The 14,534-nt window shown below is 40.9% G+C and overlaps 1 protein-coding gene across 1 annotated transcript in view; it reads right to left on the bottom strand.

Annotated features, from left to right (window-relative positions):
* man1a1 (mannosidase, alpha, class 1A, member 1) overlaps positions 1–14,534 on the bottom strand; it is a 445,121-nt gene that overhangs the window by 15,826 nt on the left and 414,761 nt on the right. Inside the window, exons 8-10 of the mRNA XM_073057385.1 lie at positions 8,012–8,127; positions 5,206–5,425; positions 1,156–1,328 (exon numbers count right to left, since the gene is read on the bottom strand). Of these exons, the coding sequence (XP_072913486.1) occupies positions 1,156–1,328; positions 5,206–5,425; positions 8,012–8,127 (509 nt within the window). The remainder of the gene's footprint in view (positions 1–1,155; positions 1,329–5,205; positions 5,426–8,011; positions 8,128–14,534) is intronic.

The following is a 14,534-nucleotide window of genomic DNA, read 5'->3' as shown; positions in this document are numbered from 1 at the left end:
ACCGAATTATAGGAAAGATATCAATAAATTAGAGAGAGTGCAGAGACGATTTACTAGGATGTTACCAGGGTTTCAGCACTTAAGTTACAGAGAAAGGTTGAACAAGTTAGGTCTCTATTCATTGGAGCGTAGAAGGTTGAGGGGGGATTTGATCGAGGTATTTAAAATGTTGAGAGGGATAGATAGAGTTGACGTGAATAGGCTGTTTCCATTGAGAGTAGGGGAGATTCAAACGAGAGGACATGATTTGAGAGTTAGGGGGCAAAAGTTTAAGGGAAACACGAGGGGGTATTTCTTTACTCAGAGAGTGATAGCTGTGTGGAATGAGCTTCCTGTAGAAGTAGTAGAGGCCAGATCAGTTGTGTCATTTAAGGTAAAATTGGATAGGTATATGGATAGGAAAGGAGTGGAGGGTTATGGGCTGAGTGCGGGTAGGTGGGACTAGGTGAGATTAAGAGTTCGGCACGGACTAGGAGGGCCGGAATGGCCTGTTTCCGTGCTGTGATTGTTATATGGTTATATGGTTAATATGGAGGACATTACATTTGAATGTTAAAATTGCTAATTTGTGAAGCACAAAAGACCCTGCACATGGACCGATTCCACCCTTTAGGCCGGGCAACATTCTATAACGGCACAGCGAGCTGCAACAACTATGTCGACCACAAGGCTGTAGGTTGAGTATCGGAGTTTTCCTTCTAGACGGAATGCCTGACAAGGCTAATGAGTCTTATCTACCCGGGTTTGGAATTGGAGTTGCCCTTCTAGGCTGGCTGCCAGCCAACGCTGATGAGCCCAGCCTGCCCACCCAGTTATACCACTGGACCTCTTGGTTGTGCCATGACATAGCAAACTCAGTAAGAACAGGGACACCATGTGAAGGCTTTGTTATTGGCACAGTGCAGGAGAGGCCATATACGAGTGAGCACCTGCATGGCAAGCCAAACAGCGGTCCTGTGGCGATCACTACACATGGAAAGGAGAGGCTATGGAAGAAGCTTCACCTTTATTAAATGAGCAAGACGTCCAGCCCAAGACTTATCCATCCCCAACCTCTATTGTGCTATGAATTAAAATCATGAAAACTTGACATATATAATTAAAACAAAAGGCCTACATGTTTTATTCAACTAATGTAGGTCAAAACACACATACCTGAACAGCTTCCCAACCCCACTCCCTGTATTTAGGGTCATGGGTTAGTCTCCACATGTACATGTGTGTTTCAATCACTTCAGGGCGCAGAATGTAATATTTTTCATTTTGTCTTGTTGCAATAGCTTCAACGCCTCCATCAAACCTAAAGGCCTCAGGGCCTAATTTTGTGGCTGGAAATCAAGAATAGGCATAGCAGTTTAACAACATGTGAATACTTATCAAACTAACTTGCTCCGCAATGTTTGTATTATCAAGCTGAACACGAGTAATCTTCATAGATAGTACTCTCAGAAAGAGTTTCTTTTTAAAGATTAGCTTTATTGGTCACATGTACATTGAATCATATAGTGAAATGCGCCATTTCTGTTAAAACAAATCAGCGAGGATTGTGCTGGGTAGCCTGCAAGTGTTGCACCAATATAGCATGCTCACAACTCTCCTACCGTAACTGTACATCTTTGGTATATGGGAGGAAACCAGAACATCTGAATAGAACCCACATAGCCACTGGGAGAATGTACAATCTCCTTATAGAGAGTGGCAGGAATTAAACCCCGATCTTATGGCTGGTGCCGTAAAGCTAACCACCACCCCATTCACAAGTACCATAATTCACAACTGATGTGAAAAATGAATAGACATAAGAAAATATTCATTTATAAGAATGAATCTATTATTTTATTACATCTAACCAAAATCTTAAAATATAGAATCAACAAACTCATTCGTAAGGCCAATGATGTTGTGGGGGTGGAACTGGACTCTCTGATGGTGGTGTCTGAAAAGAGGATGCTGTCCAAGTTGCATGCCATCTTGGACAATGACTCCCATCCACTCCATAATGTACTGGTTAGGCACAGAAGTACATTCAGCCAGAGACTCATTCCACCGAGATGTAACACTGAGCGTCACAGGAAGTCATTCCTACCTGTGGCCATCAAACTTTACAACTCCTTCCTAGGATTGTCAGACACCCTGAGTCAATAGGCTGGTCCTGGACTTATTTCCACTGGGCACGATTAACTTATTATTATTTAATTATTTATGGTTTTATATTGCTGTATTTTTTCACTATTCTTGGTTGGTGCGGCTGTAACAAAACCGAATTTCCCTTGGGATCAATAAAGTATGTCTGTCTGTTTGTCAGTTTATTTCAAAGGCTGCATCACTGTCTGGTATGGAGGGGCTACTGCACAGGACTGAAAGAAGCTGCAGAAGTTGTAAATCTAGTCAGCTCCATCTTGGGCACTAGCCTACAAAGTACCCAGGACATCTTCAGGGAGCGATGTCAGAGAAAGGCAGCGTCCATTATTAAGGACCTCAGGGCATGCCCTTTTCTCACTGTTACAATCAGGTAGGAGATACAGAAGTCTGAAGGTACACACTCAGCGGTTCAGGAACAGCTTCTTCCCATCTGTCATCTGATTCCTAAATGGACATTGAAGCTTTGGACACTACCTCACTTTTTTTAATATACAGTTTTTCTGTTTTTGCACATTCTTTCAAATCTATTCAATATAACTGATTTACTTGTTCATTTATTATTATGTTTTATTTATTATTATTTTTGATCTCCCTCTTTTAGATTATGTAATGCATTGAACTGCTGCTGCTAAGTTAACAAATTTCACGTCACATGCTGGTGATTATAAATCTGATTCTGGTTCTGAAATCAATTCAGGAAGTGAATAAAAAAATTCAGATTTAAAGAATATGTATTTTGTGTGCTGTGGTGATAGTTTCAATTCCAAAATGGTGCTTGATATGGTGTGAGGGCACTGATGCATGCTTCATTGTGCACCTATTTTGGAACACTAAGCTCACGAGTGAATCCATTTCTACTGACTCTAGCAATGAACATGCTTATGTTTACTACTTCCTACCATTCTTTAAAATTGCTAAAATCTACCTGGAGTGGTGAGGCAGATACTGAAGAGCTTGGTCCTGGCCTCAAACCTTATACTTAAGGTTTACAAAATTTGTCTGTGTAGAGAAGTAGGCTTTTTCCACTAAGGTTGGGTGGGACTACAGTTAAGTGGTCATGGATTAAGTGTGAAAGATGAAAAGTTTAAGGGGAACATGAGGGGAAACCTTTTCATTTTTAGGGTCATGAAAGTGTGGAATGAGATGCCTGAAGAAGTGGTGCACGCAAGCTCGATTTCAACATTTAAGATGATTAGATATATAGATGGTAGGTGTATGGAAAGCTATGGTCCCGGTGCAGGTCGATGGGAGTAGGCAGCTTAAATGGCTGAAGGATCTGTTTCTGTGCTATGACTCTAAGGACATGTAATTGATACCTTTCTCCAATAAGGTCATATTCACCAAAATCTGCCACTTAATCTAACCACATTGCACACCATTTTGAAAGGTGCACATGGAATTTAAGTAGTGCAAACTAACTTGGTGTTGCTAGCCTCTCACAATTTTGAGTTCCTTGTTAAGGCATGTTGATATTGATCAGCATAGTTAATATTGTTTGCATGGTGCCATCAAGTTAACTAACAAACAGTAGCAAGTTGGCAGCCAGCCTGCAGTGGAATTCATCAGACTAACCTGACCCTATTTTTTGTTCTCATTCTGGGAGATAGTGGCAAGGAGGTGGGGCTCCAGAATTTTCCACCCATTCCCTATCCCACCCCTACAGATGTGTAAATTGTCAGTTAAACATTTGAGATATTTTGTGGTTGTGACTTTTCACTTGCAGTTTTCAAACAGAAGGAATTTGTGGCAAAACACCAAATATTATGATTTCATTAATGCTTAACTGGAGAAAACTGGTTTATTCAGGCCTGATAGCCAAACTACCAGACTGTGAAGAGGTTGGCAGAGGCCGTGGGCGTGATGGCCAAACTACCAGACTGTGAAGAGGTTGGCAGGGGTTGTGGAGAGGCAATGATAATGTATCACTCGAGTTTACAGTAAAGACATCACTAATACAATTGGACCCATCGGCAAATAGCAATTAGCTTTAACTACATAGGAGGTTATTTTATTGGATTGCACATGAGAGATGTTCCACTCTTGTTTACTTCTTGAAACCAGACAGATCTAAGGCAATGGCACTTATCCCTATGGTGCCTTGCATGACTACTAAATTATTTCCTGTCATGACTTTATATCTAGACACTCCTGTGCCTAGCATCGTTTTATGCACATACAATCAGTCTATGTATATAAGCTAATCTTATGTATTTATATTTAACGGGGTATCTCATAGGTCATGGAGAAGGGGCTTGGCCCAAAGTGTCAACTGTTTATTCATTTCCATAGATGATGCCTGCCTGACCTGCTGAGTTCCTGCAGCATTTTGTGTGTGTTACTCTGGTATTCCAGCATCTGAAGTATTTTTCATGGTTATAGTTTTAACTTCTTTTATTGTTCCTTATGCTTATGGTATGTGATTTTTTTTATACTGCATTGGTTCTGGAGTAACAATCATGTTTTTTTCTGCTTGTGTACTGAAGAATGGCAATAAACAATCTTGAATCTTGATCAAAATATCGCCCTGTATCAGCTAAATTCTGCATCTGCATTGTAATCCTTTCACAAGCCTGGAAATTATATCTTTAAAAGAAACACAACAGGATGCAATAAACTGCAACACCCCATTATTTTTGCTATCTACCATCGGAACTTATTTATTATGAGCAAGTTTCTTGGGAAATACAAAGAAGTAGAGAAATAGTGTTTGCTGTTAATTGATTCCATACTCTGAAGGAGAAAATGGTCAGGGTTCCTGTTCTTTAACAAGACAAGAACTTTTAGCTGACTAGGCTGTTTCTGTGCTCTTGTATTTCTACATTATGAAGATTCTTTCGGCAAAGTAACAAGGCCATTCACATGTGACGATAAGATCAGATGCAAATGTGATGTTAACTTCCACTTAAGTGCTTTATACTTAAGTAAAGGACATTTTAATATGTTGCCAATAATCAAAAGGACACTCAAGGGATGGCACCCAGCAAAGAATTAACACCCTTAGGAAGAGAAAATTATTGTTCTAAATGTAAAAGTCAATTAACCCATACATCACATGAACCTCACCTGTGCGGTCGTAGGATTCATGACATGTACGTGCAATCTCAGCAGCTAGTTCCATGTGATGGCCGCTTTTATCATCAGGTGTGCTGTCAGCTCCCAGTGCAAACATCCCTCCAGCAAAACAAGTCAGATGTCCCATCTTGTGCTCGAGTAAGCCACCTTTCCATTCAGCTATATATTTAAATCCTCCATTGGATTTTCTGATCAAATGAGTCTCAATTGCCTTGGTAAAAAAATGGAGATAATGTCTAATGAGTTTTGCTGTAATATAAGCATTCTTTCTGGACAAAAGAAAAACTAATTCAAGCATTGTTCTTTCCCTGTCAGATTTTTGCAGCTGACTCTTCCAGTTAGTATTACCAATATCAATTTGAATCAGTGTTTATTTTGCTCCCCCTTAATGAACCACCGGCATGTCTTGAGCTGCTGAGATCATGAAACTCAAACCTCCAAGTCAGGAGATGGGTCCAGCAGAGAACCAGTCAACAACCTCCTTTAGTTTATTTCTATTTTAGTTAGAGATACAGTGTAGAACACACCCTGTTGACCCAACGAGCCGCACCGCCCAGCAACTCACCTATTAACCCTAATAGCAGGAGAACTTACAATGACCAATTAACCTACCAATCTTTGGAATATGGGAGGAAACCCACACGTTCAGGGGGAGGACATACAAATTCCTTACAGACGGCACTGGAATTGAACTCCAAACTCTGACATCCTAAGCTGTAATAGTGTTGCGTTAACTGCTACACCACCGTGGCACCCTATTCCTGAACATGTTTGAAAGCAAATTAAATTTCTTATCAGTACAGTTATGCCTCTAACAATAACGAGTTAGCCTATTTGTCCGGATTGTTTTGGCTACATTCTTACAGGTGTACTGTACGAGGTTTTTTCACCTCTAATTCCAGAGTGTTTCCTTCCCTATTGCAGCAGCACAGTAACATAGTGGTTTTCACACTGCTTTACAGTACCAGCGATCTAGGTTCAATTCCCACCGCTGCCTGTAAGGATGTTCATCCTGTGACCTCATAGGTTTCCTCCCACGTCCAAAGACATATCGGTTGGTAGACTAATTGCTCATGATAAATTGCCCCATGATAAGGCTAGGGTTAAATTGGGGGTTGCTGGGTAGTGCAGTTCGAAGGACTGGAAGGGCTTATTCTGTGTTGTATCACAAAAAAATAGATTAAGTAGTTTGATACTACTGCATGACTATGTTGTATCATTGCTATTCATCACTACTCATCTGTTTACTGTCAATATCAAAAATAATATCCAAATAATATAATTCAAACATGCAAATAATGGTAAATATCTTAATTTTAAGAAATACAGCTTTTTCAATAACTTGGATCAGAAAAATCTGAAATGCTGAAAACTGGCCTGAATTGTTTAATTTATGAGCACAAATGTTCTATGCATGTACTTTATACTGAATGGCACATATTGAAATCATACCCAGCACTGAATAGCTAAAGGGATACTAATAAGGTGCAGATACAGTTGCAATGTATGGAAACAAAGCATCTCACAAATATCAGTGAGATAAGCGTACGGATAATCAATTTTAGAAATATGACTGATGTTTAACTATCAGAGAGCATTTTCAGGAAACCCCTCTGCTCTTTTAAAATAGTGTGTATTACTTTATACCACAGACCAGATAAATCAGTGTAAAATCTCACCTGACAATCCAGCAATGTGTGTACTGCACTGAATCGTCAGTCTGAACTATGTGATCAAAACTTTGCAAACCGGCAGCTTCCATTTTATATGCAGCAGCATTACCAATGACTCAAGGCTGACAATTCAATACTTAGAGTACAACTGAACGCTGTACTTAACAATAAAAAAGTAAAAATCCTAAGAGATGCTGCAAAATGGAAAGATTATATTCTGGCAGAGCTGGTGAGAATTTGAGTTACCCAACCTTGCTTCCAGCTTTTGTGTATGTTTTTATGTTAATTCTGGTGTGCATGCATCATGCATATACTACTGTATCACCAAATCTAATAAGTTGCAAGAATTGTGCCAAAAATGTGCAATTCAGACAGAAAACTGGAAGGAATTTCACACCCACAGACAAAATAAAGAGGAATATGTAGCCAAATGGTACTGCTCTGATTTCAGGATTGCACGTAACTTTAGCAGAGAAGCAAAGTGACAATTAAATAGGTTCCATTGTGATAACCAATTTCAGCTAAATACAATGTAATGGCTTAGGTTGTTCAGATGTCTTCATAACACTAGGATTCATGCAGCATCAGGAAGAATAACAGCTGTATTTGTAAGCTCATTTATTCCTGATGTCAAGAAATGAAATGAAATATCAGATTGGTCATATTAGGCTAATTCATAAGAACAATCCTTTATGTTTTTGTCGACAAAACAAACATTTTATGAAAATCTTTTGCAGTATCGATAATACTGCAAAATGGAAATATAATACATAAAGGTTTCATTGTTAAACTTAATTCATTATTCATTTTTATTTTTCTATGGTTAACTTATTTTATTAAATGACAATCTTTTGTAATGTAAAGTGTTCTGCACAATATCCTTTGATGTGTGAGATAAATTCTTTTATTAAGGTCGATTGCTGTATCATTCTGTAAACTTGGGTATAGAAAGCACAAGTGTCTATCAAACTTAAAATAAATCCATCAAATAATTAAGCTGTAATTTATAATCAGTCAAATGCACTAAATAGTTTACATCTTCAGCATTATTTTTCAGTTCATGAAACTATATGTGCCCTTGTATGATGAAGAAACTGGACAGAAGATTAAAATGCTTTGTTTACCTGAACCGCATCATAATACATTTTACGGGCTTCTTCATCAGTCTTGTCTGACATCAACCATGCCTTGAGCAAATATTCATAAAAGCTGTCTCCAAGCCCTCCAACAGATACGTGATCTGAAAAAACAGGTGCATTAACCAGCATACTGTGAGGCTAGAAAATCATTCTCCCGCTTACAGCATATTACAGACAGTTCATATATTAACTAATGTTATAGCCTGAGCCAGAAGAATTGGCACAGATACAAGTCAAAAATCTACCATTTCTTTTTAAGCACGAAGCAGCATTGTGTAATGTTTCGAAATCATTCCCACAAAATGGAAAAACTCATCTTCAAAGGGTTAATTGTTATATGTTTAACAATTTCTGTATTTATGGAGCAGCTTTAAACACAAAACTTCCCTATATGCTTCACAAGAGAACATTGATTTTTAATTAGTGATGCAGCAGTAACAAGCCTTTGTTGCCCTACAAGCCCTTACCACCCACTTACACTTAGGTGACAAATTAACCTACTAAACCACAAGTCTTTGGAATGTGAGAGGAAACCAGAGCACCTGGAGAAAACTCACACAGTAACAGGAAGAACATACAAACTCCTTACAGACAGACACAAGAATTGAACCCCAGTCACTGGTGCTGTAATAGTATTACACTAACAACTACGCTACTGTGCCACCCTTGATAATTACACAAAACTGGTACTGGGACAAATGGACAAAGGTTTGGTTAGAGAAGCAGATCTTAAACAATTTAGAAAGGAGGAGAGAGAGAGGCAGATGGTATTCTGGACTTAGGGTGTTATCATTTGAAGGAAAAGGTGCTGACAGTGGACTGGTTAAAATCAACAGTGGGCTCAGTAATCAGCAATACACAGAAGTCCCAAATTGTCATCATCATCATCATGTGCCATGTTGTGTGACATGGGTAATCATGATCTTTCCATGACAATGATTGTTCTTGGCAAATTTTTGTATGGAAGTGGTTTGCTATTGCCTTTTTCTGGGCAGTGTCTTTACAAGACAGGTGACGCCAGCCATTATCGATACTCTTCAGAGACTGTCCATCTGGCATCAGCGGTTGCATAACCAGGACTTGTAATATGCATCAGCTGCTCATAGGGCGTACTCCCATGGCTTTACGTGACATGGATTGGGGGGTGGGGGGCTAAGCAGGTGCTACACACACCTTGCTCAAGGGGGACCTGCAGGCTAGCAGGGAATGGAGCACCTTGCAACTCCTTTGGTAAAGACGTATCACCACCCCACTACCCAAACTGTACAAGTGCTAATTACAGAAGTAAGAGACAAAATCATGGAGGAATTCAACAAAAATGAACATTTCTAAATCAAGCCATGACTCAAATGGGAACCAATGCTGGCAGTTGACTATATGGATGATTGGACACAGACAGTAGAGCTTTGGAAGATGTTCAAGTTTGATCTGGAATTTATAGAAGGTAGTATAGGGAGAACAGCATAAGAGTGAGTGGGAATAGTTTCATGTCAAGGGCTAGGATGATTAAACAAGTTAACCTCACATTATTAATCTCAGGAAATGACTAGTTCAATTTTTAAAATACTGTAATCTTTAAAACAAAGACTGAGTTTATTTTTAAAAGCTGATTCACAAGATCAAAATTGATACCAATAATGTAGTTGAAGTTCTATGATATTCTTTGACTACCATTTAAGATTACGTATAAAGTGAGGTCATATTATGCAATTATCAGAAAACTAGTTGAATGATTCTCAAACAACATTACTGTATACAATTCATATGTAATAAACACCGCAGTCACACAGGGAAGAAAGTCCAACCGGAAAACATGTGGGCTTAAAATCACACCCTATCTGATAGGAAGGAAGTATATATCAACTAAAAGTTTAAACTCAGCCATGGGTGACGTAAAGTACTGTGATGCTCTGCTCTGGCTAATTAATGTGTATGTCTTGCCCGCGCTGAGCTAGCAGCTAGTTGTCCTCCAGCAACCCCCACTGCTGCTGGCGACATCCTAACCAGTTGTTCTGGCTGGAGACTTCAAACACATCACTGATGCAGTTTGACAATCTGTTAGTGTTAATAGAAGACTGGACAGTGGCTCCAAAGCTCTGACATAAAGTTGGATGACATCTTCAGCACCCTTGCAGGCAGAGCACAGCCACAGCACATATGGAGCAGAATGGTTCCTCTCCACTTCAAAGACAGTCACAGTCAGATCAACTGATGTCATGCAGACGCTCTTCTCTGTCCACTGCCTCCTGTCGTTTAGAGGAGGCCCAGAAGGCAAGTAGGGAGACAGGGAAGTTGAATGTCAAGCTGTCAGTCTGTATGACAGTAGGACCACTGACAGAACATTTGGTTGTCTATCACGGAGGTGTTAGATCACAGTTAACTAGGCAGCCTGAGCCAGCAACCATCCATGGAGGAGCTGACTGGCTGAAATAAAACTCCAGAAAGCTTACTGGCAGAGTTATACTTGGCTAAGGAACTGGATGGACCCAGACCTGCTTGAGGTATACAAAGCTATGCTTCTGGCTAGCAGCATGTCAAACTCCACCAGGAAGGACATTGCTACAGTCATTCCCAAGCAGAAGGTAGAAGAAGACATCATAAATTGGAGTCCCATTTCACTGTTGAATGTAGACTCTGAGATCCTCTTAATGACCATCACCAGTTGGGTTAAGACCTGGAATAGGTGATCCAATCGGACCAAACCTGTGCTGTACCCAGTAGGAAAATAGCAGACAGCCTTGTGCTACTTGGGGATACCATCATCTATGTGCAGGACAGAGGGGTGGATGCTTTCCTGGTCAGTTTGGACCAGCAGACGGAAGATCCGTGACATGTACATGATGGACATGCTCTCCAGAAAAGCTTTTGGGGGAAGAATCAGGAACTAGATCCAACTACTCTACACAACTTTCCATAGTGCAGCTCTAATTAGTAGGAAGGAAACTATATGTCTGGAGATGGGTAAGGTTGTCCACTCTCCTCTATCCTGTTGGTGTGCTGCAATTAACCCTTTGTTGAATCCATCAGGAAGGATAAAAGCATTGCCAGGCAGTGGAAGCACTTAAGTCAGAACCTCCCTGTGCCTGATGCCGCTGTCTTCTGCTTGGATCCACTGTCAGTTTGCAGATTGATCAGCAGCTGCAAACAGTTTGAGGTGTCATCAGGAGTCACAATCAACCGCAAGAAGATTGAGACCATGCTTTTCTGTAGCTGGCCCAACCAAGACAACAACCATGCAGCTTTCAGGCCAGCTACCTGAAGATGCTGAGGATCTGGTTCGGAGTGGATGAGGCATGTAAAAGAAACAGACACAAAAAGCTGGAGGAACTCAGCAGGCCAGGCAACATCTCTGGAAAAGAGTATAGTCAATGTTTCAGGCCAGGGCCCTTCGGCAGGACTATGTTTACTTTAAAAATGTTTACACTACTGAATGTATTGACCATGTATGTAAATGTTTTTACTTTACAGTCTTCTTCTATATATAATGCCCTAGTTAAGATACCTGCTGTGGTATTTTTATTTTAGCAGTTTTCTGCAAAAGCAGTGTGTCCTGTTAGTGTTTTGGATTCAGTTAACAATAAGGAGCTATGCTGTCCAATTTAGGAATATTGTGTCAGCCAATCAGGATTGTCTTGAATATGCCATTTAACATTCTGTCCAGTGGGATGTTATAGAAGGATCGAGAGAGTTGGGCAGGATCATATTTCTGTAAGACAGTAGTCTGGTTTAGGGTCTTCTGGCAGGAGCTGTGGAGCGGATCACAAGGGATTATGCCCACAGAATGCTGCTCAAGGGAGAGACCCATTGTACAAAATGTTTTGTGCAGATGAACAGTTCCAAGGAGGAAGTGCCCATACTCCTGAGGGAATGGTCCGAGGGAAGTTCGAACTGTGGTTGGAGCCCTTCACGCAGAATACGGGTTCAGTGCCTGAGTAATTGAAGTGAAGCATCCTGGCTACTCCAGAAATGAGCTCCAACATTTATGTGCCAAATTGGACTGGTTTAACTATAATGGCCCCTTTTAACTTACTTTTCTTTAACTGTTAACTGTTTGATAAAGTTGAAAAATTGGTAAATAAACTTCCTTTATAATCTTATGCCAGTGAACTGCATGGATATTGGGTGCAAGTTGAATAGGGAGTTAACATTGGCATGTGGCAAAGGTAATGTCGCAGTAGTTATGGGGGATTTCAACATGCAGGTGAACTGGGAGAATCAGGTTGGTGCTGGACCACAGGATAGGGAGTTTGTAGAGTGCCTACAGGATGCATTCTTGGAACAGCTTGTACGAGAGCCGACCAGGGACAAGACTATTCTGGATTTAGTATTATGTAATGAACAGGATTTGATAAGCGATCTCGCAGTAAAGGAGCCATTAGGAAGTAGTGATCACAATATGATAAGCTTTTATCTGCAATTTGAGAAGGATAAGGGCAGCTCAGAGGTGTCAGTGTTGCAGATGAACAGGGGAAACTATGGAGCCATGAGGGAGGAGCTGGCCAAAGTTGACTGGACGGATAGCCTAGCAGAAAAGACAGTGGAACAGCAATGGCAGGTATTCTTGGGAATAATGCACAAGGTGCAAAATCAGTTCATCCCCCAGAGAAGGAAGGATTCAAAGGGGGGAAAGGGGCCACAGTGGTTGACAAAGGAAGTCAGAGATTGCATAGCATTAAAAAAAAGGAAATATGATAGAGCTAAGGTGAGTGGGAGGATAGATGATTGGGAAGTTTTTAAGGAACAACAGAACTTAACTAAAAAGACAATACAGGGAGAAAAAATGAGGTACGAATGCAAGCTAGCCAGGAATATATAGCAAAAGCTTTTTTAGGTATGTGAAGAGAAAGAAGATAGTTAAGAACAATGTTGGGCCCTTGAGGAATGAATTGGGTGAAATTATTATGGGAAACAGAGAAATGGCAGAAGAACTTAATGAGTACTTTAGATCTGTTTTCACTAAGGAAGACACAAGCGATCTCCCAGATGTATGGATGGGCCAAGGACATAGGGTAACAGAGGAAATGAAACAGATTGACATTCGGAAGGAAACGGTGATGAGAAAACTGATGGGACTGAAGGCTGACAAATCCCCAGGTCCAGATGGTCTGCACCCTAGGGTATTAAAGGAGGTGGCCCTGGAAATTGCGGATACATTGGTTATCATTTTCCAATGTTCCTTAGATTCAGGATCAGTTCCTGAGGATTGGAGAATGGCTAATGTTATCCCACTTTTTAAAAAAGGAGGGAGGGAGAAAACAGAGAACTATCGACCTGTCAGCCTGACATCGGTGGTGGGAAAGATGCTAGAGTCCATTATTAAGGATGAAATAGTGGCATATTTAGATAGCAGTGATAGGATTGGGCCGAGCCAGCATGGATTTACGAAGGGTAAATCATGCTTGACTAATCTGTTGGAGTTTTTCGAGGATGTAACCAGGAAGTTAGACGGGAGAGATCCAGTGGATGTAGTGTACCTCGATTTTCAGAAGGCATTTGATAAGGTCCCACATAGAAGATTGGTGGGTAAAATCAAAGCTCAGGGCATCGGGGGGGAAGGCATTGACATGGATTGAAAACTGGTTGGCAGATAGAAAGCAAAGGGTAGCGGTGAATGGGTGTTTCTCGGAATGGCAGGTGGTGACTAGTGGGGTGCCACAGGGCTCGGTATTGGGACCACAGCTGTTTACCATTTACGTTAACGATTTGGATGAAGGCATAAAAAATAACATCAGCAAATTTGCTGATGATACTAAGCTGGGTGGCAGTGTGACGTGATGAGGATGTTAGGAGAATTCAGGGTGACTTGGATAGGCTGGGTTGGTGGGCAGATACTTGGCAGATGGCGTTTAATGTGAATAAGTGTGAGGTTATCCATTTTGGGAGTAAGAACAGGAAGGCAGATTATTATCTGAACGGTTATTGAGTACAAGAGCAAGGAAATCCTCTTGCATTTGTACAGAGCCCTGGTGAGACCACACCTGGAGTATTGTGTACAGTTTTGGTCTCCAGGGTTAAAGAAGGACATCCTGGCTGTAGAGGAAGTGCAGCGTAGATTCACGAGGTTAATTCCTGGGATGTCTGGACTGTCTTACACAGAGAGGTTAGAGAGACTGGGCTTGTACACGCTGGAATTAAGGAGATTGAGAGGGGATCTGATTGAAACATATAAGATTATTAAGGGATTGGACAAGATAGAGGCAGGAAATATGTTCCAGATGGTGGGAGAGTCCAGTACCAGAGGGCATGGTTTGAGAATAAGGGGTATGTCATTTAGGACAGAGTTAAGGAAAAACTTCTTCTCCCAGAGAGTTGTGGGGGTCTGGAATGCACTGCCTCGGAAGGTAGTGGAGGCCAATTCTCTGGATGCTTTCAAGAAGGAGCTAGATAGGTATCTTATGGATAGGGGAATCAAGGGATATGGGGACAAGGCAGGAACTGTGTATTGATAGTAATTGATCAGCCATGATCTCAAAATGGCGGTGCAGGCTCGAAGGGCCGAATGGTCTAC

This window comes from Hemitrygon akajei, chromosome 9 (assembly GCF_048418815.1).
Source record: "Hemitrygon akajei chromosome 9, sHemAka1.3, whole genome shotgun sequence".
Classification (NCBI taxonomy): Eukaryota; Metazoa; Chordata; class Chondrichthyes; order Myliobatiformes; family Dasyatidae; genus Hemitrygon; species Hemitrygon akajei.
Note: the sequence above shows the minus strand (reverse complement) of the source record. Positions and strands in the feature narration are given on the sequence as shown.